General features: G+C 41.3%; 1 protein-coding gene across 2 annotated transcripts in view; it reads right to left on the reverse strand.

Moving 5' to 3' along the window:
• Positions 1-27,481, reverse strand: part of ACACA (acetyl-CoA carboxylase alpha) — a 480,408-nt gene that overhangs the window by 430,766 nt on the left and 22,161 nt on the right. For both annotated transcript variants that reach the window (XM_077481395.1, XM_077481394.1), the window contains exons 3-10: positions 24,692-24,824; positions 23,309-23,447; positions 21,156-21,265; positions 19,680-19,761; positions 18,338-18,436; positions 10,383-10,489; positions 8,152-8,262; positions 3,542-3,751 (exon numbers count right to left, since the gene is read on the reverse strand). In XM_077481395.1, coding sequence (XP_077337521.1) covers positions 3,542-3,751; positions 8,152-8,262; positions 10,383-10,489; positions 18,338-18,436; positions 19,680-19,761; positions 21,156-21,265; positions 23,309-23,447; positions 24,692-24,824 — 991 coding nt within the window. The remainder of the gene's footprint in view (positions 1-3,541; positions 3,752-8,151; positions 8,263-10,382; positions 10,490-18,337; positions 18,437-19,679; positions 19,762-21,155; positions 21,266-23,308; positions 23,448-24,691; positions 24,825-27,481) is intronic.

Below are 27,481 nucleotides of genomic sequence, written 5' to 3' on the forward strand. Positions count from 1 at the left end.
GGACTGTGGCATTGCGGTGGACAATTCTGGCCCCAAGTGACACTTTTTGGTGACCAGGGACACCAATACAGTGATCAGTGCTATAAAAATGCACTAATCACTGCATAAATTGCACTGGCAGGGAAGGGGTTACCACTAGGGGTGATCAAAGGGTTAAGTGTTCCCCAGGGAGGTGATTTCTAATTGTCAGGGGGACAGACTGACTGGGAGTAGAGAGAGATTGCTGTTGCTGATCACTAACAGCTGAACTCTCTCTCCTCCCACATCAGAATGGGGATTTGCCTTGTTTACACATAATTTATCACTGATGTACATCTACTGTACATCTATCAGTATCTAAGTACAGGTACGTCGGTTCATGCAGCTGGGCCACCCTGCTGCAGTATATGTGCGGAGGGCAGTCAGGAACTGGTTAAGATCTCATGTAGTCACAGGGATACAAATAAGGGGAGCTACATAGGAAAACTCCCTATACAAAAGGTCCTAATCAAGGTGGGAGAGGCCAATTGAAAAACATAGGAAAGGCAGAAACCTAGCCAAATCCTGGTCCAGACTGCACTGGCAAGATAAGAACATTCAGGCAAGTGTCCTTAATGTGTACCTAGTGAAGGGAGGCGATGAAAGACCTGGTGGATTCTATACAGAATTTCTAGGTTCAAATAAAGACATTCATAGCTTTGAGACCCAAGATGGAGAAGATGCCCCCTTTGGGTTTGGAAACACAACAGGTTAGAGTAAAATCCTTGAAACCATTCTGCCATAGGAACTGGGGCAAAGAAACGTTGGTCCAGAAGACTCAAGAAGGGAATCTCTAATCTGCTAATCTATTCAATAACACAGGAAGGATGGAAGTGGGAAAACAAAAACTCCAGTTTGCTACCCAGGGATGACACCCCCTTGCACCCAAGCGCCTTAGGTGTCACTCTGGAAAGCGTCCCTATTACTCTGTAAAGTGGGGGTGCACCTTGCAGAGGAGGGCATGCCTGAGGTTTTGGCAGACTGAGTGCAAGACCTTGTGAGTGAACTGGAAACCAAGCTTGGGGGGGGGGGGGGGGGGTCTTAACGTGGAGAGCAAAAACAAAAAAGAGGACACTTGTTGACAGATAAAAAAAGATAGAATACTTTTCAATCTGTTCCTTAGGCTTCTTCTAATGAGAAAGATGAGTGCTCTTGCCACCAGTTTATGAGAATAATAATATTAAAAGAGTTCAACTAAGGCCATAGGGATCAAGGGTTTCTGACACACAGGTTTTGCAGTCCAGCACTTTAACCAACGTGCCCTATGCTCATGTACTGACAGGAGACCTCCTTGGAACCTTCAAGCAGATCACCACAACTGAAATTTTAAAGCTATAGCCATAAGGCTTTCAAAAAATTTTCTGCAACTCACAAAAAAAAAATGCTTTTAAAAATAAGTTTCCTGGGCATTCAGGCTCATACCCCCCATCCTGAACAATATCAGGCCATATGCCTTTCAATACCGGGAGGTTACCTTGAAAGGGTTGCAGCATTGACCCCCTTTGTAGAGCACCATGTCCCAATGTTGATTGTTTTACCGTTTTGTACTTCACGTGTACTTTTAAAGCATCCCCAAGCACAGTATTTAGGCTCCGCTCACATCTAGGCGTTTTTGGGCATTTTTCTGCTCTAAGCACTAGAAAGCCCAATAACACAAATCCCATTCAATTCAATGGTCCCTGATCACATCTGAGCGTTCTGTCGCCTAAAGCAAAACGCCCGTCTTTTAGAAAAAGTACATGAGCTTCTTTTTTGACAGATTACAGGTGTTTTAATTCTTTTACATTGGTGACCTTTTGAACTTCAAAACGCCTGTACAAAAATACCGCAAAAACGCCTGTAAAATAGCAACGCCTAGATGTGAGCCTTAAGGTTTGGTGTATTTTCACTATTTCAGTGTTGCCATATTAACAAAACCCTCTCCATGGTAAACAGCATTTTTTTTTGCCCCTTATGGCAGTGCCCAGATACCCATGCCCTTTTTGAAGATTAGCTTGCAAAATAGCCTTGAAAAATGGCAGAAAATATAGCAAGATACAGCTCCCACAGACTTCAGTAGGGTTTGTCACCGTTTGGTGTTCAAAATTTTTCTGATGTGTTCAGTGTATTTAGAATTGGAACACCACCTACTTTAACCTTCATGCCTAAGGGTAAAACAAATCGAAATGCCCAAGCACAGATTTGCAATTTTGACATGTGTTAGTAAAACCGTATATATACACAGGTGGATTATACCTTGTTAGTTTCAGGGCAAATTGGGCTTTCACTTGGTGGTAAATAGTAAAAAAATATATATATATACACACACACACACACACACACACACACACACACACACACACACACACACACACAAAATGTATTTTCATTTTTTTTTTTTTTTATTTAGCTACATATTTCTTGTTACTACCATAACCTACCACCAAAGAACAAGCCAAAATAAATTCTCCTGCTCCGGGCGATAGCAGTGGCACCACATATGTGTGTTAGTTGTTGTATGTACCCGAAGTACAGCCCAGAAATAATGCACATTTTGTTTTTTGTTTTATCCTAACTAAAAACAAACAGTGACTGACACTAATACGAATTAAAAAAAAAAAAAAAAAAAAATCCTGCTCAAAATATACTGACCCTGGTACTGACCTAGCTCAAACCTTGATCTAGGTATTTTTTATTTTCACACACAAGGATGGAGAGTGAAAAGATGGCGGGCTTCACAGTGACTGATCAATGTCATAACCAATCAAAGGCTATTACAGGGATCAGGTGACCCGGAACCAGGAGATCTGGGTCCCTATCATTAGTAGGGAACCCGGGGCTGTCGCTGAGACCCCGAACTCTGTGCTGGGAGCACGCTGTGCGGAGTGCTCCCAGCACAAAGGCAGATACACATATATGCGGCCACACAGTCCAGTGAGGCCACATATACCACATATATGTTTCGTTGGCGTGAATACGGTTAAAATTTGTTACATTTTCTCATTCATGTAGCATTAAAAAACAAAAACAAACAAAAAAAAAAAAAAAAAAACACAAATAGAGCTTGCTGCTTATATCTTACTTGCTCTTTTCTGAAAACTCCAAAAAACTTAAATTCTCCTCTGTGATGTAGTGGGGACTGAAGTGTTAATGTTTACCTTCATTAACACTGTCTGTACTGTGCTGGCAGATCTCATTATTAACCACTGTCGGTCCTAACATATAGTTAAAGTTCTAGAATCTTAACTCCTGCATTGTATGTTATTGAGAGGAAACTTGTGTGTCCCTTGTTTGTGGGTAGGGGCAGATTGAGTTTCTTCTCAATTCAAATTGTTCAGAGTAGCTTGTAGTCTGCCTATGATGACCTGCTCCAAACAAACACCTAGAAAGGTAAGCAATGTTTTTCCATTTTTTTAGGTTTGCCGTATGAATGTGAACAGAAACATATAGTAAGGATTTCTCAAATTTCACTACAAAAGCTTTGTCTTGTTAATTCAACTCACAGTTAGGATAGCTACTGTATGTACATAATATGCAGTCTCACCTGTTCCATCTCCTCAAACACTGTTGTATTAGCAATGGATGCCGGTGCTTCTTCAATAATTTTCTGGTGACGACGCTGAACAGAACAGTCACGGCCAAAGAGTGAGATGGCATTTCCATACTGATCAGCAAGAATCTGTACTTCCAGGTGCCGTGACTGCTTGGCCAATCTCATCACAAAAATTGGAGACCCAGGAACTTCCGTTTGGACCTTTCATAAAAATAAAAAAAACAAGTGTGAAATGCACAGCTCATTTCAAATTTCCTAAATAAAATATACCTCTTACATGGCAAATTGATAAAATAAAATCAAGGAGTAAAAAAAAGGTTTATGAAAAATTTATATCTTAGGCAAAGATAAAATTACTGAAATATACCGGTAGCACCCACTACTTAGGTAGGTGCTAGAGTTGAGATTTTTGCCAGTGCAGGTAAATTTAGGCTGAAAGCTAGGCCTGTTTGTTTTGATCTGTGGCTGGGAGTGGTTTAGAGTAGGCTGGTGACTCACAGCTAGTTTCACCTCCTGGTTACCTCCCTTCTGCTTCTAGGAAGGAGTGAAAGAAAGGTGGAGCTGTCTGGGGTGTTCTAAGGAGCCCTGATCAATCCCCAACCTGGATTGGCAGGGGCAAGCCTCCTTAAATACCTAGAGTCAGCCCAGCTGGGGAGGAGTTGTTCAGGTGGAAGGACTGAGAGACAGTGTTAAGCTGTTGGGGCCTTGGATGGTGCCCCCCAGTCTAGGGGGGTGACCTTGGGCAAGGGGCTTGGAGCTGTTAAAGAACCCCACATAACCCAAGCTGTGTCCTGAACAGGAGCAGGAGAGCACAGCGGGGAACACTGCCGGGCAAATCTTCAGGAGGGATCCACCAGGTGTCGGTTATTGACAGGCACAGTCAGGAGAGCAGGGAGAGGCATGTCAGGAGTGGATGTAGAGCCCACGGGAGAGACTGTGATGTTGCTGGCATTGAAGTCAGGTGGCTGCAGCCAGGAGGGCTGTCAGTCAGCACAGAACTGACTAGGATCAGTAGTCCATCTCAATACAGCTAGCACTAAAAAAAAAAAAAAAAAAAAAAAAAAAACACTTTCTTTCACCATTGGCTGCTACACCAAAGGGGCCTGCAGTCCCTCCAGCAAATGGAGATTTCTCAGATCTGACTGGATTAGAGTTGGGCCTACCATGTGCTAGCTGTGCCAGGAACCAAGTATTGCACAGGAGAGGGAAAAACAGTCTACAAATACAGTAAGTGTTGTGCTGGAGGAGACTGGAGCTCTAGAAGATGTAAATAGAGGTTCCAATTGATCATCATATTGATTCCTGCTATTGATTTTGGGCATCCCATAATTCCCTTACCCCATCCAAAGTTTAATCCCTCAATAAAATAACAAAAACAAAACTGATGGACTGTTCACTGTCTTGGAGTGTCTGGACGTGAATGCCAGGTTGGGCAGGGTGGCAGGTGGAACTACTACTTTACTTTCTGCAGCCCCTATAGGGGTACCGCTTCATATAGATTTAAAAAAAAAAAAAAAAAAAAAAAAACAGTTGCCATGGCCTTGAACAGTAAGGCATGCACACAAGACTTTTTTTTCTTTCACCGGACGCCTTTGCTCTAGGGCAGTGATGGCTACCCTTGGCACACCAGATTTTTTGAAACTACATTTCCCATGATGTTCAACTACACCACAGAGTGCATGAGAATTGTGGGAAATGTAGTTCCAAAACATCTGGGGTGCCAAGGTTCACCATCACTGCTCTAGGGTAAGAAAAAAGGAGCTTAAGAACGCACTTAAAGCCAAGTTTAGCAAACATTTTTAGGCACGACAAGTGTTTGGGCATTCATTCATTTCACTGGCCAGAATATTCATTTATTCTGACCACTGGAAGGAGTGAACACTCAACCACTAAACATGCCCAGCATGTAGGCATGTTTACACACGCTCAGTGTTTTTTTTCTGCCCAAACACTGCTCTCCTGAATGCACTGGTGGTGTCTTTTTTATCCTCTAAAACGTTCCTCTTCTAATACAACTTTAAACACCTATGTGTGCATGGCCACATAGGCCAACCATAGAGGTGTGTTTAGGGACTGAAAAAAAAAAATGGCAAAAGTGGTGTTTAAGTACTGAGTGCAAGAGGCCTAAAAGATCCCATTGCTTTCAGTCAACCTAAACAGAAGGCACCGCGGCTTCAGTATGCATCCATGAAAGCCTCATTGTGTATGAAGCTGCGTGTTCTACTCAATTACAGCTCTGTTTTTTGGATGCACTTTATAATTAAAGTAATAATTAATAACGGGCAAACAAATGCATGTAAAAAAAAACAAATGCATGTAAAAAAAAAAAAAAATGAAATCCATTAAATCTAAAGTCACACGCTTCCACTGGAACATACTACAACTCATCAGTCCTTAGATGTAGTGGATTTATTTGTTTTTATTTATTTATTTCTGGCCTCTTAGGTTTTGTTTTCACCTGAAGTCACTGCTAGCAACACACGTCCTGTCCTAAGGTGGCAACACTTACTGTACTGTATGAATGAAGGAGCAGAGTTGTCACCTTGGGCTGCTCTATTATTTTGCACTACAAACAACTCACTTCATCTATGGTAGATAGGAGAGAGGGGTGTGTCGTTCACAGAAGACAACAGGAAAGGCTAAGAACTCTGTAATAATCTGTGTACTGAATAGAAATCTAAACAAAGACTCTGGATTTCTGGCAGAATAAAGAGGCATTTTTCAGTATTACAGAAAATGTACCCAAAAAAGAAAAACGAATGCAGCCACCACAGTTAAGGATTGGTAAGCTACAATATATTAGATTTTTGTTCTTGGGTTTAAAAAAATTTTTTTTTATGAAAAAGACATGAACAAAGCTGTCCAATATAAACGAGTATAGTAAGATCAATGTGCCCAAGCAATAATGGTTACTCAGTAAAACACTTAAAGGATTAGTGGCAATTTACAAAATGAGAGAGATCAGTAGTAAGCAATCAGAGGTTCTTCTAGCTAATCTCACTACACTAAATTATCAGATAAGAGTTACCAAACTTTGCACATGACTCTTGCTCTTTGCACCATCTCCCTAGTCTATTCAAAAAAGAAGTAAATTGTCCGGAGTTCTTTGTTAAATAGCAATCCAAGCCTTGGCACCAGGAGTATAAAAGAAAAAAAAAATTATGTCTGTTTAACATGTATGCATGTAGATGTTAATTTTGTTTCTGTTTTTTCTATCAGGATTTTACTCTTGTATTGCGCTGTATTGTTGCAGTACTGTCTGACTTTATATTGTAAAGCGCTGTGTAAACTGCTGGCATTATATAAATCCTGTATAATAATAATTTCTGTATTTGTATATTGGAGGACAGAGACCGTTCTGTTTATTTTTGGAGGACACTGCCAGAATGTTTGAAGCTACATAAGTGCCAGACTTTGCACGCATCTAAATTCAGTTATTTACTAAAATCAAATTGTGTTCACCTTGCAAGGGAACCTGCCTCAGACCCCATTTGCCTTTCATAATTCAATCCTATGGAGACTACCAAATGGACTAGGGTTGTGGATGGGATAGGCCACTGAAAAGCTACACCATCACCAAAGGGAAGCAAGGGGGGCGCTGAACGTGAGCTCACACTTTCCAAAACAAGCTTGTGCCTTTTTAACTGCATTTTGTAGGTGCTAAAAGCAGTATGGTGTTGGTAATACACATTACAACTGCATGGCAAGTTATTTACCAGTATAGAAAAACCTTGGTTTGAGAGCGTTTTGCAAGACAAGCAACATTTTTTGATAAATTTTGACTTACAAGCGATGTCTTGATATACAAGTAGCGTCATGTCAATACTGAGTATAAAAGAGACAAGAGGCACCATAGCAATATGGTTATATTTAACGAAGGTACAACATTTAGCAATTCATATGGTTGATGATTAATACAGGCACATCCAAGTATGCAGACAACTGGGGTAAAGCTATCCACATTAGATCACCCTCCTCACCACCATTGATGTCATCCCTTCCACACTGCGCTCCATGAGCGCTTCAAGCCACACTTTCAGATCGCTTTACTGCAGGGTAGTCTTCCCGGTCACGATTGCAGACTGACAACTGCGAGAGCCGGCGGTGCAGAGGATGGTCTATGTGGACAGCTTTAACCCGGATGCCTGCATACTTAGATGTGCATGTTTTAATCATCAACCATGTGAGTTGCTAAATGTTGTACCTTCATTAAATGTAACAATACTGCTACACTTAGAGGCGCCTCTTTTCTCTTTTATGCACTGTAGGTTCTGCTGGATTTTGTTTCCAATCCCCTTGTGGAGGCTGCCATTTGTGGATGGACATTTAATGGTTACACAACCTATCACATTGCTTTTTATATGGACTATAAACTGAAAGACACCTGAATAAATGGTTGTGGAACGAATCATCAGAGTCACCATTATTTCTTATGGGGATATTTGCTTTGACACACACAAGTGCTTTGGATTACAAGTATGCTTCCGGAACAAATTATGCTCGCAATCCAAGGTTTTACTGTATTGTCAACTTCACTAAACAAGAACTCCACACCAAAAACAGCATGCATATTTTCTAATATTGAAATGTAATAAATTTACCTGTCGAAAAAGGTTGGGAAAATCTTCTGCGCCGTTCACTTTGCGAATACCCTTTCCTCCCCCACCTTCAGATGCCTTTATCATTACAGGGTATCCTACTTGCTCAGCAGCCTTTAACAAACAAACATAATCAGCATGAAAACCCTATTTGTTCTGTGCAGAGATTCAGGGCAGGTTACATGTATAAAATATGTAGGATAAAAGCAAACCTATGAACTTACTAATGTTATATTTTCTTAAAGCTGAACTCTGGGATAAGCAAATGTTGTCTAAATACATTCATCATGTGTATTCCTACTTGGATTTAGGTGTGCTTTGTGCATTTTCTCCAAGGAGATTTGAAAATTACAGTCACATTAAATAAAAAAGAAAAGCTATTTACCCATAGGTTAAAGTGTTGTGAATTGGGCCTATTGTATCTACACTGCCAATAGCTCAAATGCTTTATTATCATCATGCTACCAGTGACAACATTGAGGTACATTGTTCCTGATACAGAACTCCTACAGAAAAGTGCAGCGGCGTCTGCGTTTTAGCGGCGGTATGCGGCCGGTAGTGTGGCAGTTTTAACCCCCGCTAGCGGGCCGAAAAAGGGTTAAAACCTGGTGCTTTGCCGGCGGTATAGCCGTGCTGCCCCATTGATTTCAATGGGTAGGAGCGGTGAATACACCGCTTCTTCACCTCTCCAAAGATGCTGCTAGCAGGACTTTTTTCACCGTCCTGCTAGCGCACTGCTCCAGTGTGAAAGCCGGAGGGCTTTCACACTGGAGTGAAAGGGGCCATATTTTTTCAGGCGCTATACAGGCGCTATTTTTAGCGCTGTAGCGCCTGAAAAACACCCCAGTGTGAAAGGGGCCTTAGCACCCAGGAAATAGAAAGTGGGTGCAAGCCACTTGTCAGTTTCAACAAAACAGTAGCAGATGGAATTTTTCAATAACATAGAAAATATTTGCAATGTTTATAAGTGACATGCAGAGAAGTTAAAACAGAGGCAAAAAAAAAAAAAAGTAATAAAATGAAATAAAATAAAATAAAAAAATCTAATAATAATAATAATAATAATAATAATAATAATAATAGCTGTAGCAGCAAACGAAAATGATTGTTTCCTGTCCCCAGCCTTTGCAGCCTACCTTGGTTTTGAAAGTGTGGTGTGCGTATTTTCTGCTCGAAGGGTGTCTACCTTCCCACACAGGGTTCCCCTGAAGGCACCCTGACAAGTACAATCCTGGTACAGCCAGATGGTTTTGTGCCGGGCTCAGGCGCAGTACATGCACCGTTAGGGCATTTCTAAACACCTGTACCTGAACAAGGTGCGGGAGTGCTGCCTTATACTGCAAATCTGCTCAAACAACAGTACAGGCAGGGCTTTGGTGCTGTGTTTGAGAGAATGCGTAGTATGACAGCACACATGGAATCATAGGACATGTAGCCCAAAGATCACTGATGTGCTCCTAACTACAGATTCTCGGGTAACACTAAAGGTAGAGAGAGTGGGGACAGTCTATATAGGCAAGACTGGGGTACAAAAAAAAAGGAAAAGAGCAACAACAACCTAGTACCTACTAAATGCATGGTGCCTAATGCAAACAGCTAGCTTACAACTTAGGGTTTAATACTGCCTCAATGTGAAAGAGCGTTTAGGACCATTCATAAAGAAGCTGAGAAGCTTTGGTGGCAAAGAAAATGAAATATTTGACCCATAAAATGTGTAATCTTGTTGTAGGTGCTAGTGTACTTTGTTAGCTGTCACTATTGTGGGAAGTAATTGTTCTTTAAAATTCATTTTGGGGATTTATTACAAAAAAGTGTCTGCAAAAATAAAACTTTGTAAGTCAAGACCAAAAATTTACTTTTAAGCTTAGCTGACCTGTGCCTATAGGTGGAAGAGGCAAAATTTTCACTGTATAGTTACTGCTCACCATGGTTTGTCCCTTCATCACTAGAAATACAGTCATTGAATACCAGCTTATTGATGTATTATTATTTCTATAACCTAAGCTAAGATAGGACCAAAACAAGAAAATGTGTATGAGGGCTAATGTACTGTACACCAAAGGTTGTGTGCGTACAGACTTCAGTGATGGAAAATCTGGCCTTGACTATAGACAAAGCAAATCTATATCTCTATCTTATATCTAGGAGCCAGATACACGTTAGACATAACTATAATACAAAACAGACATGGGTAACACACATTTAAAATGATCAAACTCTAGAAATGAACCTACCCTTAATCCATCATCCACGTCTTTAACATAGCCCTTTTCATAAATCTCTGATGGCACAGTTAATATACGCTTTTTAAGATCACTCTCCTGCCATTCCACTTTTAAACCTAAAACATAAGAAAATAGAAACCAGAATTCAATTTCAGAAAGATTGAGTGCAAGGATAAAACACATTTTGTGCCCAATGGGACACCGTATGCAAGACACGTACAAGCTAAAGAGTAGAAGCAGCTATATTAAATTTGGAACTTCTACATGTCGAAACAGAATTAAGTAACACTGTTTGGGCTCTGTAATGCTCTTTCATATGCCTTATTGGCATACTAAATCCACTGAAGTAAAACAATCCCTAGACAACATAATAAATGATGATTTGTAAAGCACAGAGGTATATTGGCAATGTTTACTGAAAAAGCATTTTATAGTTCTGCTCTTGAGACTTTTATTTAATTTTCTTAATGGTAAGGGTTAACATTTGAGAAGAAAACATAATTATTTGGCAAGCACCGACTCTGGAAACACTAATCACTAATCCCCTTCTGCTGGTATTCAGAAAATGATTCAAAAACATAAAAAAAAAAAACACAACCAGAGGAAATGCTAAAAGCCCAAGTTGTTTAAATAATAGATTCATTATATGAGAGCTTAAAACATCCAATGCATTTTGGGGAACAACACACTCCCCTTCATCTGGGCTACAAAATAAATATGAAAAGAATGTAAAGTATATCCATAAACATCAAAGTACTGTATACACACATAAGTAAAGCCAATAGTTAAGGAAAAAATACATCACTTAAAATGCACAATAGGCTTCTACTGCTGGGGAAGATGGGTACTTTTGACTCTAGTAACATCCTAAGTGATGTTATCAAGAGCTGGTCTACAGAGACACCCGTCCCTTGAAGGCCATGTGGGTGAAATGCTTTTTGTACAGGAGTTCCACAGTCCAGTATTTACAGTGCCTCGAAAAAGAATTCATACTCTTGAAATTTTCCTCATTTTTTTCATGTTACAACAAAAAGGTAAATGTATTTTATTGGGATTGTATGTGATGGACCAACAGAAAGTTGCACATAATTATGAAGTAGAAGGAAAATGATAAATGGTTTTCAATTTTGTTTTACAAATAAATATCTGAAATGTGATGTGCATTTGTATTCAGCCCCCTTTACTCTGATACCCCTAACTAAAATCTAGTGGAACCAATTGCCTTCAGAAGTCACCTAATTAGTAAATAGAGACCACCTGTGTAATTTAATCCCAATATTAACAAAGCTGTTCTGTGAAACCTTTAGGTTTGTTAGAGAACCTTCATGAACAAACATCATGAAGGCCAAAGAGCACACCAGACAGGTTAGGGATAAAGTTGTGGAGAAGTTTAAAGCAGGATTAGGTTATAACAAGCTTTGAACATCTCACAGAGCACTGTTCAATCTATCATATGAAAATGGAAAGAGTATGGCACAGCTGCAAACCTAGCAAGACATGGACGTCCACCTAAACTGACAGGCCAGGCAAGGAGAGCATTAATCAGAGAAACAGCCAAGATGCCCATGGTAACTCTGGAGGAGCTACAGAGATCCACAGCTCAGGTGGGAGAATCTGTCCACATGACAACTATTAGTCGTGCACTCCAAAAATCTGGCCTTTATGAAAGAATGGCAAGAAGAAATCCATTGTTGAAAGAAAGCCATAAGAAGTCCAGTTTGCAGTTTGTGAGAAGCCATGTGGGGGACACAGCAAACATGTGGAAGAAGGTGATCTGGCCTAAAAGCAAAATGCAATGTGTGATGAAAAAATAACATTGCAAACCATTCTGAACACACCATCCCCATCTCGAAGCATGGTGGTGGCAGCATCGTGTTCTGGGAATGCTTTTCTTCAGCAGGAACAGGGAAGCTGGTCAGAGTTGATGGGAAGATGGATGGAGCCAAATACAGGGCAATCTTAAAAGAAAACCTGTTAGAGTCTGCAAAAGACTTGAGACTGGGGTGCCCAACCAGTGGCCCGCAGAGCCCTCTGATAAGGCCCGCGACCTCCTCCTCTAGGATGGCTGGTTGGCAAGCCCAGATCTCGGGTTCCGGACCCTCTATCCCGGAGCATCAATTTTGTGAATGAAGCAGGTGGTAGGGAAAGTAAGCAGCTGGAGAGCAGAGCTGCATAAGCTAATGCTTCCTGTTTAGTGTCAACTCCTGTCACAGGCAGAGTGATACCAAATGCATTCTGCCTGGGACAGCAACAGCCAACGATATACCTGAATGGAAGACTGTTATTAAAAAGGTCATTATTAAAATCTCAGTGTATATAAGGGCATATCTGTTCTGTATTGGTTATTGGGCTGCTTTCAAACTGATCTGCAGGTGCAGCGCACCTGGGGACCCTCTTATTAAAAGGGGGCTCCCGGATTCCAATGAGCCCTCCGCCTGCAGACCCCAACAACCAAACGGCCAGGGTTGTCAGGAAGAGGCCCTTGTCCTCATCAACATGGGGACAAGGTGCGTCGGGTGGGGGGGCCGCAGGGCGCCCCCCTTCCCCAAAGCGCCCACCCCCCATGTTAAGGCCATGCGACCTGGTACGGTTCGCTTGCTCGTCTCCACCCCCTTTCCTGACTGGCCAGGCTGCGTGCTCGGATAAGGGTCGAGAGCCGATTATTCTCTGTCTGCCCTGAGGAGACTTAAACTCGCGTTGTAAGTCGCCCCAAGTCGTGTTGAAGTCGTCCATGTCGCGCTGTTATTCATACTCAAGTCATGCCCAAGTTGCCTCCAAAAGTCGCGCTGGAAGTCGTGTTGCCCCTGTGTGAATGGACTCTGACAGTCTGGGCTGCAGCACAATTATGACAGTGGGTTGCTCATTGTGCAGCTCCTCCTTTCAGAAAAACGCCTTTTATTCTTTTTAAAGAACGGAAGAGTTGCTGAGCAAGTGACCCGCTGTAATTGCTGTGCTCACAGCTGGAACTTCAACAAGTGACATCACCATTAGAGGCAGCTCACATCATAAGAGGCAGCTCACATCATAAGAGGCACCTTATTGGTAACTAGCTAATGGCCCATTGTCAGTTATTTTTAAGGCCTAGTGGGCAAAACACAGTGTATTTTGTGTGGATTTTATGCATTGTTCCTAGTAAATAAAAGGATATTTCTGCATTCTACCAAGGTGCTGACATATTCATCATAATTCAGCTTCAACTGGGCTTATAAACGTCCATCAGCCTGAGCACCGGTATATGTAATTAAGTGGATGGTGGAGTGGAGGTGGAAGCGCTGTGTATTTAGGTTCTGTTCGGTGCCACTGACATCAAACTGGTCGCCGACACTACTTATTCTAATTCCAGCTAAACAGTGGCATTCAAATTATTTCAACATTATTCAGCAATCACCGGAAGATACTCACGGTGATGGATATTTAACCACTTGCTTACTGGGCACTTAAACCCCCCTCAGTCCCAGACCAATTTTCAGCTTTCAGCGCTGATGCACTTTGAGTGACAATTACGCGGGCATACAACACTGTACCCAAATGAAATTTTTATCATTTTTTTCCCACAAATAGAGCTTTCTTTTGGTGGTATTTAGTTACAGCTCGGAGTTTTATTTTTTGCTAAACAAACAAAAAAAGATGCAAAAAAAAAAAAAAAAAAAAAATCATGTTTTAATAGTTTGTTATAAAATTTTGCAAACGGGTCATTTTTCTCCTTCATTGAAGTGCGCTGATTAGGCGGCACTGATAGGCTGCATTGGTGGGCACTGATGGGCTGCATTGGTGGGCACTGATGGGCTGCAATGGTGGGCACTGATGGGCTGCAATGGTGGGCACTGATAGGCATAGTTAAGGCGGCACTAATAGGCACAGATAAGGCGGCACCGATGGGCACAGATAAGGCGGCACTGATGGGCAAAGATGGGCACAGATAAGATGGCACGGATGGGTGGCACGGATGGGTGGCACGGATGGGCACTGATAGGTACCACAGATAGATGGGACTGATGGGCACTGATAGGTGGCACTGATAGGTGGCACTGCTGGGCACTGATGGGCGGCACTGCTGGGCACTGATGGGCGGCACTGCTGGGCACTGATGGGCGGCACTGGGGTGCAGCACCTTTGAGGCATATTTTGGGTGGCACTGTGGGTAGCACTGCTGGGTGGCACTGTGGGTGGCACTGTGGGCACTGCTGGGTGGCACTGTGGGCACTGCTGGGTGGCACTGTGGGCACTGCTGGGTGGCACTGTGGGCACTATGGGCACTGCTGGGTGGCACTGACAGGGGGGCACTTACTTTATTTCAGGATGGCACTGCGGGTGGCAGGTGGGCACTGGCAGGGGGCAGGTGTCCGCTTGAATTGCTGGCCGTGATCGGGACTGATGTCCCGAACACGGCCGCCGGCGATCGGCTTTTTTTTTTTCTCCTCGCGCTGTCAGCGCGAGGAGGAATACTAGCCGATTACCGGCTCCGTTTTATCACATGATCAGCTGTCATTGGCTGACAGCTGATCACGTGATAAGGGGTCGGGATCGACCCCTTACACGGATCGGTGATCAGGCGAGTCTCACGGACTCGCCGATCACAGAGCGCGCCGCGCGCGCCCCTCAGGGGGCGCACAGGCCGCTCGTGACCGGGACGACGTCAATAGACGTAGTCCCGGCAATCTAGGTCCGCGCTAATGCCGTCATTCGGCAATAGCGCGGATCCCAAGTGGTTAAAAGACTTAATTTTACCATATGTTTTTAGCAGGACTTTTTTCTCAGAGAATAGGTGCAGGAACTGCCCCTTCTGAGTCACTTCTTATCTCCACCCATTACCCACCTCTGAGCACCGTTCCTTGGTTTCATCCCCTACCCACCTCTCAGTACTGCCCCTTTTAGAGAGTACAGAGCCAAAGTATAATTGTGTGGTGCTAAGTAATTTGTATGAAATTTGTTAATGATAGCAAGAAAAGTAGTAAAATAGATTTCGCACAGCCAGCAGTAATTAACTCAGAAACAATAGACCCCCCCTAGCAACAATGGACCCCTACAACAAAATACCACCCAGCAGCAACAACAGATCTCCCAGCAGCCAGAAACAATAGACCCCCTCCATCAATAGTAGATCTCCTTCCAGCAATAATAGGCCGCCACTCAAAAATAGATCTGCTCCAGCAACAATAGACCCTCCAGCCCAATCCAGCACCTCTTCCCATTACATACATTCAGTGCTGGAGGTGCCGGAAGTGCATTCCCCCACTTTCCTGCTGAAAAAATGCCCTGGTTTTTAGAGCAAACACTCTGACTGTAAGCCTTTCCTGAGAGAATAATGGGGACTTACACTGTTAAAATAAAACTTCAGCCAAAATGTATTAAAACCTGTCAGGTTATTGGTGTAATTCTCCCTTTCTCTTCCACCCACTTCCTTAAAGCAATAGTAAAGTCCGCTTTGTGATTTTTACCGGCAGATAAGTCTATAATAAGGCTTACCTGTAGGTAAAATGAACATCTCCTAAGTGTGCACAATTCTGGAGATATTCACCCTGGATGTGGCCAGTGACATCGCTGATGTATGCACCCTGGAGGTCTGGCATACTGTCCTGGACCTTCAAAATGCAGCGATTGAACCGAGGGGCCCGCCATCGTGGCTCCGGCTCCAGCTCTGGTCGCTCACACAGTCCACAAACCGAGAAGGATAGGTGGAAGCCCTGTCAGTGTGCCGCTGGAGGGCTTTGTTCTAAGGTATTTCACAATGCGATGCATACTAGCACATTATGCAATTGTCTTACAGGGGTTTTTTTTATTTATTTTTTACTGCAGCAGTTTAAAACTGCTTTAAAGAGGTTGAAAAAAAAAACTCTTGAAAAAAAAAAAAAAAAATCTGCAAGATAAAGGCATAATGAGCTAGCATCGCATACTAGCTCATTATGAAACACTTACCTAAAGCCTCGTACACACGATTGGATTTTCCAATGGGAATTGTGTGATCACAGGCTGTTGTCGGAATATCCATCCGTTTGTACGCTTCATCAGACAATTGTTGTCAGATTTTCCGTAGACAAAATGTTGGATGGCAGGCTTTAAAATCTTCCACAGACAAATGTCTGTTGTCGGATTTTCCGAGCGTGTGTACATAAGTCTGTTGGACAAAAGTCCAAAGTACAAACACGCATGCTCGGAAGCAAGGACGAGCCAGAATCAGTCGATCTTGTAATCTAGCGTTTGTAATGGAGAATTAACATTCGTGATGTGGCAAATTATGAAATCTCGAAATGCAGCGCACATTCTCTTCTTCTTTAACCGCTTGCTGACCAGCCGCCGTCATTTTACTACGGCAGGTCGGCACGATCTCACGAACCGTCGTCGCTATAAGTCAGCTCGCGGGATCGCAGGCACGTGCCCACTGCACAGCAGGGGTGCCGATGCTCGTGGGCGACGGTCGCGATGACAAAAAATTTAAATTAGACATGCTATCTGGCAATAGAAAAAGTGCATTCTATGCATCCAAAAATATAGAAAAATATACTAAATAAAATCATTATTCAACCAAAAAATTAAATAAAAGCCTCATGCATGTGTCCCGCTTCTTAACATAGGGGGTCAACAATGCCAAGAGTTGGTGAAAGCAGGGGTCCGTCATCCGGAGATATTTTCGAAAATCATCTCGAATATTCTCCTGGAGCTCCTGCAGCAAAGGCATATGACATAATTGGTCATGATTAATAAAGCAACCAATTTTAGGTCCAAGAAATCCTCCTCCCTCCTGTTCCTGGACTGGACTTGGGTCAAAGCAATAACTCCAAGGCCAATAATAAAGAACACATTATTGCCTCCAATTCCGCAACATGGCTGGTTGACGAGCGGCTGTTTAGAAACGAACTGAAAAGCGCAAACTGAAAAGTATGAAATAAAAAAACCGCAAATTAACACTCACCAAACTTCTACTGACATTAATTAGCAGAAGGAGCCAAAAAGGTGGCGCTAAAGAAAACACGTAGTACATCACTACATTCGTGTTTGTTGGCCGACAATTCCTTTCTGATTGTATGCAATGCAAGACAAGTTCCTGGCCAACGCCCTTCAGACAAAAGTCTAAGGTTTTGTCTGTGGAAAATCCGATCGTGCGTACGAGACTTTAGAATGCAGCGCCGTCTTCCCCAGAGTTTTTTCCAGGTTAGCGGGCTCTAGCAAAAGCCACAATGACGTCACTCCCACATACGCCCATGGGAGCCACAGGTCACGGCACAAGGCTTTGAAGAAATGGCATAGGTGGCCATTTCTTAAGAACGCATGTGCCATTGATTTCACTGGCTGCATGTACAGTGAATATGTCCTAAACGGTGCATGTTTAGGAGATATTTACACTACCTGTAGGGAAGCCTTATTATAGGCTTATCTATAGGTAAAATTCAGTAGTAGGAGTTTACTTCCTCTTTAAGAAACTCAGAAATGACAATCTATGTCAACCAAGAAAATGTGCCATTTGCATCCCTGTTAAACTTTCAAATGCATTTATATAAAAGACTCCCAACTATGAAGATTTACATTTTTAATTTTGGATAGAGAAGGGAAGGAAAGATTAGAAGAGCTGATATTGTTTAATTTAACAATACCCTTTATTTCAACAAGAATCTTCCTATAACAACATCAAACTGGTACTGTGTGTCCCCCATCTTGGAAGTGATATCAGCACACCCAGAGCTATCATTTACATGCCTTTACTCCCCACCACCCAGTAACTACATAAAGGGTTAGGTAGTGGAGGTGAGGGTAAAGGCAGAGGACCTGGGCCAGCACAGAAAGTAAATAGTGTACTTGGGAGAATCTATGCCATTATAAAAAGGCAAAGGGTGAACACAGCAAATATTGTTTTTTGTTTTTTTCTGTTTATGCATTTTATGGGTTCTTAATTGATGAATAAAAATGATTTGCATTAAAAGAATAAATATAACTACAAAAAATGAAATATTATAAATGTACGTTCTTACCACTGCCACTCCAGGGGAGTGTAGGGATTCCAGCTGTTTGGGCAACAATTGAGGATGCAATTTTATCTCCCAATGCCCACATTGCCTGACTAGGTGGACCTGAAAAACAGCAGAAAGTATGTGAAAACAAAACATTTATACCACTGGTCAATGACTATTGATCGAGAAAGCTCAAGTGACTTTGCTTCCCGCTGGAATGTCAATTCAAGTTTAGTTTAGGAAGAAAAAGAGCACAATATAGGTTTTTCAACAAAATATAGGATGCAATAAAAAACACAAAGTGGTGACCATTGTAAGCCTTCATATCTTATACATCTATGATCCCCATTAGGAACCAGTGTAGGGCTTGTTGATGTCACCTTTTAGACAAGAGTTAAGTGTATATTGTATTTTTGGAGACAATCAAGGCTCTTACAGATGTTGTATTGCAAGAATTCATTTTGTGTGTACAGTATGCATTTTTAAACCAGAACTTGCATGACAATGCAAAGTCTGCCCCTCCACATCCCTGTTAAAAAGTCTGACAGAAAACCAGGAATACTTACTGGGTTTCCTTGCTGGATCCTAGGAAAGCTTTAAGGACTTTAAGTAAATCTTCACACACTCATATAATATATATATATATATATATATATATATATATATATATTGTGGCAGCAGGCAGGTAAAGTCACCTGGTTGTATCCAGGATGGTAAATATGTGTGTCCTAGATTCAGGCTTTATGCAGACTTTTACAATTAGAGGGGAAGAGTTAATGAGCCCAGCTGAAGTAGGTGGGCTCATTAAGACCTCTACAAAAAACCCCAGCATGCTTAGGGAGATGCTCCATCCTGGAACCAGTTTTTGTGTTGTATAGACTGGGGAGTATGACACCTGTTCTGTGCGGTGAGTTAACGCCTGTGTGGCAAATCTCTACAACAGGGACAGGGACTGGGGCAGCACAAGGCTGTTCTCAGTTGTTAGACAGGGAGTCTACGTGTGTAGTTAGAGGTCAAGCTGACCAGGATTTATTTTCTTGTTTTATTTTGTTTGGCTTTTATATGTATCACTGCATGTAGCCTAAATAAACCGGATCTTTTGTTTTTTTAACCTACACCGCTGTCTGCTGTGCCTGACTTTGTGTTGTGAACCCATCCAGGGGGTCACACACACCCGCTGCCGAGCTAACCCCTCACAATATATATATATATATATATATATATATATATATATATATATATATATATATATACACACACATATACATATACATATACATACACACACACTTTTTTTTTTGTCAATACGAACATGTATTTGTTTACTTTTCCCCTTTAAAAAATGTACATTTTCAGTTCTTACCCATAAACGCAATGCCATTCTTGTGTAGTAATTCAGGCAGTTTGGGATTTTCTGATGCATGTCCCCATCCAGCCCACACAGCCTAAAGGAAAATGGCAAATCAATATGTTTCAGAAGCATTAACTACCCAGCAATATATAAAGGCCAGGTTATGAACAATAATTCCTAATGTTTAACCAATAATTCCAACAAACAAATAAAAATATAACTATGCAATCATGAACATAAATAGGTTTATTTAGATTGACTTGATGTGATATTTAAAAATATTATTTCCATCATCCTATATTTAAAAAAGTGCCCACATAGTATGCAGAACTATTGTCTCTACTGGAATAAAATATCAAAGTGCTAAACTATACATAGATTGTCGTATGTTACTACCTAGCATTCCTCTTTACCATGTCAATATATGAAACCCATCGTTAAAGAGAGATATAGTCCATTTAGGTCATCTATGTGAAAGGGGACACATAAACATAGTGGGGGGTTTCTCAAATTTGACTGAAAAAGTTGAAATACACTTTCATTTGAGTTAAATCGTCAGACTCCAACGTGCATATCACAGGGTCATTGGGGCTAGGTTCACACTGCTGCTCTCAGATTTTGAGCTTACTTTCAGTGCGATTATGTAGTGCTACTTGGACAAGGTCTGTATAGTCTACGGGGCCAGAATCACGCTGGGATTTCACTGGGGTGCCTTGACGGGGCTCTGTGGCTTACGCATGCGTTTGCAAATGTGTGCAGACTAAACCCCCGATTTTAAAGCATACTGTTAAACGGGTTATTGGGTTGTCTGTGGGCGTAAGTAAAGCTTGTTTTTTTTTTTCTCGGTTTATCCTTGAGTTTGTTGTCTGTTAGCCTTCCAAGCTTCTTACTGCAATAGCCAGCTATAGGTGTGAGTAAGTGCCGTTTTTTGTATCACTGGGATTTCACCAAAGTAGTACAGGAATCTTTTCCAATATCGTTCTGTGCTGAGCAGCACTGATGGGAACAGACAACATTGAAAACAATGTGATTTCCACTGTCATATGTTTTTTGTGCGACTCAAGTTGCATGAAAAAAATAAAAAATTAAAGTCGCACTGGTGTGATCCCAGGTTTGGGTACGCTTCCCAAAACCTCAGCTATGCAACTTCTCTTTTTGCCACCTTTATCAGCAATCACACCTGACAAGTGGATCTGAGAAATGTAACAGTGCCAACATTTTTTTTACATTAGGCCTTTTGTATGTGAAAGGTAGCAAGAAGTGTTTGAGGATCTCTCTACCTCATCACAAGCGAGGGTACTCCAACTACTAACAAAAGGGAGAGGGCTGGGACAGGTACAACACACCAATGGCTGGATGGAAAAAATTCAGTCCTGTATGTATAGATCTTCATTTCATTTGACTCCTTTAGCAGAAATTATAAGAATACCAAGGCTAACATATCACAATCATATTAGTTAGAATCCTTCTAAAGAAAGGCTTTATTACCTGTACAGGGATCCTTTTAGCGATATCAAGAATAAGCTCTACATTTGCATAGTTATTGTTGTTTGGTCCTCCGGGTACAGGTACATAGTGATCAGCCATCTTGATATACTCTGTATATAAAAAATAAAAATAATAATAATAATAATAATAATAATAATCTAAATTTAAAGGACGCTATTAGTCATAGAAGTTTGTTCTGAAGGAAAATCATATTGTACAAAGAGAATGATGCATTTTTGGCATTTATATTAAATCAGTATATGTTTCTCTAAATGTATGTAAAGAAGAATATTGTTTAAAATTTGTTAAAAAGCCGACCTAGTGTGGTAAAAGAATTTCCAGTTAAAGCTTGTTGCTAGCCCCAGTTTATTTAATAATCAATTCAATTTTTAATATTTTAATCAAAAATACCTGCGCCAAATGGACCCACATCTTACTACTAAATACACTACCCAGTTGCCGTTTAAATAGGCTGATAGCATGCAAAGGTGCAAACGAACATAGATGTGACTGCACTAAAGTTAAAAAAACATGCAAAATAATTAATTCAATACCCAAGTGAATCACTCATAAATCACATGATCAAGATATTACTGTATAATGAATTCATCAATGTGTACATTTTTTTTGATCATGCGATATGATTATTTAATGGCGATTCATTAGCCCCAGTCTTTGCCGGCTTTCAGGTTTTCTTGATTTACAAATACAGATCTGACACTATATCCGAACCCTAAAACACAATGATTCCCAGTTGGAGAAGATATGGTACTTCAAACTAGGGGTGGTGGGAAGAGGAGTGGGATATGATGTGTGTAAGAGTTATGGGAAGTGGGTACTCTTCTATACTACTGCACAGACAAATCACAATCCAATAAGGGATTTCATATTTTTTTCCCAGAAATCCCATTAAAAAAATAAATAAAAAAATAGGATATTAGCATAGGCTCATAGCCAATCGTCTGTGCACACAAAATCCCTCTGCCCTCCAGCTGATCTGTGTTTGGGTGGATCGAGCCAGAACCTGCCTTTCCCTGTCCATGCACACATCAGGTAGATATATTTATGGCATTACCTACTCGCTTTTGCTTTATTTTGGTGGACTTTGGATGGCTTTGCAAATGTAATTTACCTGTGCACTTCTATCTAATCAGCCACCATGCTTGTTCAGCTCCACCTAACTCTAATCTATTTTGTTTGGACCCCCCTCCATTCTTTTGTCTTTTGGCATTAGAGTGCAGGCTGTTTTGTTTGACCATTTCTTGGCCCGTGTGAATCTCCTGGTGGTGTATTCTGGTGTTTGGACAGCATTGGCAGGCCTCTGGTCCCAGATATTCCTCTTTCCACCCACACTTTGGCTTTTCCACATACATAGATAGATAGATATATATATATATATATATATATATATATATATATATATATATATATATATATATATCTATCTGTGAGGGACCATTCCCCTGTCCTGCTTTGGGATCTGTTGCATTTTGGATGATGTGTTGATCTATCTCATTGACCCGAGGGCCGTTTGGGCTAACGGCCGCAGCACAAGTTAAATAATCTGGATACAGGATAATTCTTACAGCCATACAGTTTGTACGGGCAGTTTTTAAGCAATGATATATAAGATAAGATGTGATGATATGCTTGATTATTTTGAAGTGCATTTCCACTGTACACTTACCTATATATAATGTATTTTTGTTTATTTATTTGCAGACGTTTTTACGTTCTGTGATAAATCGCATATACCCCTGATGAAGAGAAAGCAACTATTGCAAATCTTAAAATGCATTGGGTACTTCTGTTGTATTCCCCCTTAGTTCAACAGATATCTTGTGTGGTCATTGTTTGTACAGTCTCACTGTATTGCAGGTTTACCAGCCTCCAGAGTATCATTGCAAGATCTATTTTCATATTTTGTATGTGCTTATTATTTTTAAATAACTTTATTAAAAGATTTATACTTTTTTATACTCGTTTTAACACTTCATTAGCTATCTGCCTTATTTAGTTTATTAAGTCCCACTTAGAGGAAACTTGTTTTTCAATTTTGTAGTCCAGGGATGTGGGGTAATCTAGCTTGTTTTCTGTGACAACTAGCACTTTTTTCAATCTTTTTTTATAGGATATTAGCAAATACCACTAACCTGCATTTGCTTTCAGGTCCTCAGGCGTTACCATGACAACAAATCGTATTGCCCTTTCATTTCGGAACATCTCATAGGACCATCGTCTGATTGAACGCATGCATTTTACTGCTGCTATTCCATTATTAGCTATAAGTACCTGTTACAAAATAAATAAAATATTACACTTAGGCGCAGCCTATCATAAGCCCCTATGATATCAAAACAGTGAAGGGAAACACCCTCCACAAGGTTAGCCAATAAGGGAGTTCACCTTCAAATTGGTTTTATTTACCCAACCAGTTGGAATTTTTTGACACTACATAGGATGAAGTTAAAGGATAAGTTCAGCTTTAAAAAAAAAAAAAAAAAAACCTCACACACCACAATAAAACTATTATTTTTGCGGGGAAAAAATTGTGCACTTATTTTTTCCTGCAGGAGCCAGCAGACTTCCAGAATGTTTGCAAAGAAGGTTTATCTGGAATCATGCAATGCAGACTTGCTGTAATTCTGCAACAAACTTGTGAAGCCTGGCAAGTCTAGCAATAGTTTAGAAAGTCATTTTTAAACTTGCTATTTGAGTATCCCCACTTCAGTCCATTATGAATGTTGCTTCGAGTTTCATCCACCTTACCAACCGCTCCCTGTCAGCTACCCCTCTGTCAATAACACTAGCAACTTCTTACAAAGCCATCTACAACTCTTCTCCCAGCTACATCACTAACTTTGGTCTCTAAATACCAACCTTTGTTCCTCCCAAGACCTCCTGCTCTGAAGCTCCCTTGCCACCTCTTCCCATGCTCACCTCCAGGACTTTTGAGCCTCACCCACCCTATGGAACTCCTTACCCCAATCTGTCCAATTATCTCCTACTCTGTTTGCTTTTAGACGATCCCTGAAAACCCTTCTCTTCAGACAAGCCTATCCTGCCTTCACCTAAAAACTGTACTTTTATTTTTTTTCCCCCATCAGATCATCCCCCACAGTTATTACCTTTTGTGTCACTTGATCATCCCTCCTAGATTGTAAGCTCTAACGAGCAGGGCCCTCTAATTCCTCCTGTACTATCTGCACTCGTGTTGTAAAATTCTGCGCAAACTGTTAGTGCTATATAAATCCTGTATAATAATAATAATGATAATAATAATAATAATAATAATAATAATCTATACTTGTCACATCTCAAGTTACTAATTTAGAAGATAGTGACCTGGAAACTAGAAATATCTCATTAAACGAATGTGTCCACTGGTGCTATATTGTTAGTCCTAGTTGGTAAAGTCAAGAAATAAATGAAAATTGCATAGTTTCCCAAACCAAAATTTTAGTCTAGTTTGTAAATGGTGTGGCTGATGGCAACATTATCTATAAAAAAGGATCACTATGGCAAATCAAATATACCTTTTCGATCACTTTATTTCCTCCAAAGCGAGTAACGAATTCTGCAGGGGAAGCGACTGTAAAATCTCTTTGTAAATCAATTTTTTTCCGTTCCCGACCTTGCTTGACCAGGTGCAACCCAGACATACTAGGCCTGTAGATAAAAAATGGAAAAAAAATTTGAATAGTTAAAATAGTGGAAGCTCCAGTCGATGACTTCATGATGATTTGGCATCATGGGGTCAAATGTTTTCTATCCAAATCAGACCTATTAAGCTGTGACATGCAGAGTAGGAGCAGAGTTTGAGACATCAGTCCCTGTCCTCAAGGAGCTTACAATATAAAGTCCCTAACTCACATTCATACATACACATATTAGGGCCAATAACCTACCAGCATGTCTTTGGAGTGTGGGAGGAAACCGAAGTACCCGGAGGAACCCCCTTACAGGCACAGGGAGAACATGCAAACTACAGGCAAGTAGTGCCGTAGTTGGCTTTCAAACTAAATTACCCTAGTGCTGTTAGGCAGAAGTGCTATCCACTTAGCCACTCTGCTGCCCCAACAATATAAAAATACCTTAATAGGTGAAAGTCTGGCGAAGTGAGAGTTTCTAGGCAGGCTGCATTTAAATGTAGACTGTCCTAGGCAAGGACCAGATGTGATGCTGAGCCTTCATGTTTGAGAGAACTGAAACCCAATGAATGAAAGGAATGAGTCAGGTACTATTAGGCTGGGGTAGAAAAAGCTGGATGATGCTGGACAACTTCCAACAAGGAAATGGGTGAACTGCATCTGGCTTGCCGCAGCTTATAGTGCACACTGCTGAGGAGGACAGCATTTAAAAAAAGTATGGTTCTTAAATTAAAAATAAATAAATAAATAATAATAGATGGATGCAGCATCGGTCCAATGATGCATCCGCCCTCTCTGCTTCTAAGACCAGCTACTGAGCAATCAAAGACCGCTGATTGCTAAATTCTTAGTCTTCAGGGATCTGCCAACCCCCCCCACAATGTTCACTGGAGTGTTGGGCTGTGGAGTGGGCAGGAGCAGCTGGCTCGGTTACCCAGCGGCTTGTGGAGAGGCCAAGCCAGCTGCCGGTCCAGGGATCTGGGTGGATCTTTCCAGAGCCTGTACCGGCTAAGTGATGTCAGCTGACAGTTGACTGAAAACAGGTCACAGGAGGGCAGCATGAACTGCACCCCTATGATCCATAGGCGAGGTAGGGCCAAAAAGCTTTAGCCATACTTTTCCTTTAAGCAAACCAGTTGCTTTGATCTGAATGGTTTGTTTTAAATGTCCCTACGCATTCGTAAGGCAAACAGGAGTGCTGAAGCTGTACGGTGCTCCTGTTTATGGTAGTAAAGGCGGGAGGGTGAGCTGCCTCAAACAGTCTAGGTGCCAAGGAAAACCACAGCAAATTCGGCAAGGTTTTCTAACTAATCTGCTAATTTTGTTCCCCATAAATGGTCATTTGGGGCTGTGATGTGACAGCCCAGAGACAATGGATTGTAGCCTGATCTACCAAAATAAGGGGAAAGTCACCTGATATCATTGGGCTCCTAAAGACGTGTGAAGCTTGCAGGCTGTTATTCTTAAAGAAGTTTCACTTGCATTTTATCGTGTTCTGTTCCCCAGGGGTGTAGTACTTTTGCACTTTCTTCCTATGTGCTATAGAAGGCTAGATTTGAGGTCAGCCAAGTCACCCCCCTCTCCACTGATGTCCGAGCAACTGCTTTATAGGACGGTGCTTTTCTCTGTCTCCACTTACCTGGAGCATTTTAGCTGACAAGCCCCTCTCCCCCTGCATTTCTCGTTAGACGCTTGCCTCGGGCATATGCTTGGAAACAGAGAAAAGTGCAACCTGTCAAAGTAGCCGTCTCCTTGCTAGCTGCATCATTGGGCAGCCATGGAAACAGGTGGGGTGCCCTGTCCGACCTCACAGCTAGCCCTGGATATTACATAAAAAGATGAAACAAAAGTACTAAACGTGTGTTATCTCCTGGGGAAGAGAGTACATAAAAAAAAAAAATGTAAGCAACACTACTACTTTAAACTTCCTCTGCTATCTGATGAGTCATTGACATCAATGAGCATATCATATATCCTGTTGCAGGACAGTCACTCACTATATAGTGAAACCAAGATCAGGATTATAGACAAGGCACGTGTAGAGAAAAAAAAATAAAAAATCAGCAATGCCTGCTTCGGCATCTTTGTTATGGCAGGCCCCTTTAATACCTACCCTGGCAGATTGCCTCCAGTTTATACCTCAGGGCCTAAATGCAGTTAAGGAACATGAAGCTCTGAACACAAAGACATTGAGCAGAAAATGTAATGAACCACAATTTGGGATTTCCTGCAAACAGATGGTTCTTTCAGTGCCTGATATTTTTTTTTCAAATCTGCACATTTTATTTAAAGCATTATTAAATCCTCACATTTTTAAGCACTTTCAGTAGCTGATTTAAATGGTTTGTAAAGGATAAGCTCTCTTTGTCATTAAAAAAAACAAAAAAATTATAATATAATATTTATATATACTTGCACTCTGTAAATAGGTGTATATATAATAAATAACTTACCTGCTCTGTGCAATGGTTTCGCATAGAGCAGCCCCGATCCCCATCCTCCTCTTGGTTCCCTACCGGTGCTCCTGCCCCCACCCTCCCGCTAAGCCAAGTTGCTTGCTCTGGGGACACGCATGGATACTCGCTCCTAAACTGCCTCTGTGTATCCATAAGACACACAGTGTGGCCCGACCCTGCTCTCCCACTCCCTCCCTACTGGCTGTAAATGATAGCAATG

The sequence above is a fragment of the Lithobates pipiens genome, unplaced genomic scaffold (genome assembly GCF_037356315.1).
Source record: "Lithobates pipiens isolate NorthernLeopardFrog02 unplaced genomic scaffold, aLitPip1_a1.2 Scaffold_16, whole genome shotgun sequence".
Taxonomy (NCBI): Eukaryota; Metazoa; Chordata; class Amphibia; order Anura; family Ranidae; genus Lithobates; species Lithobates pipiens.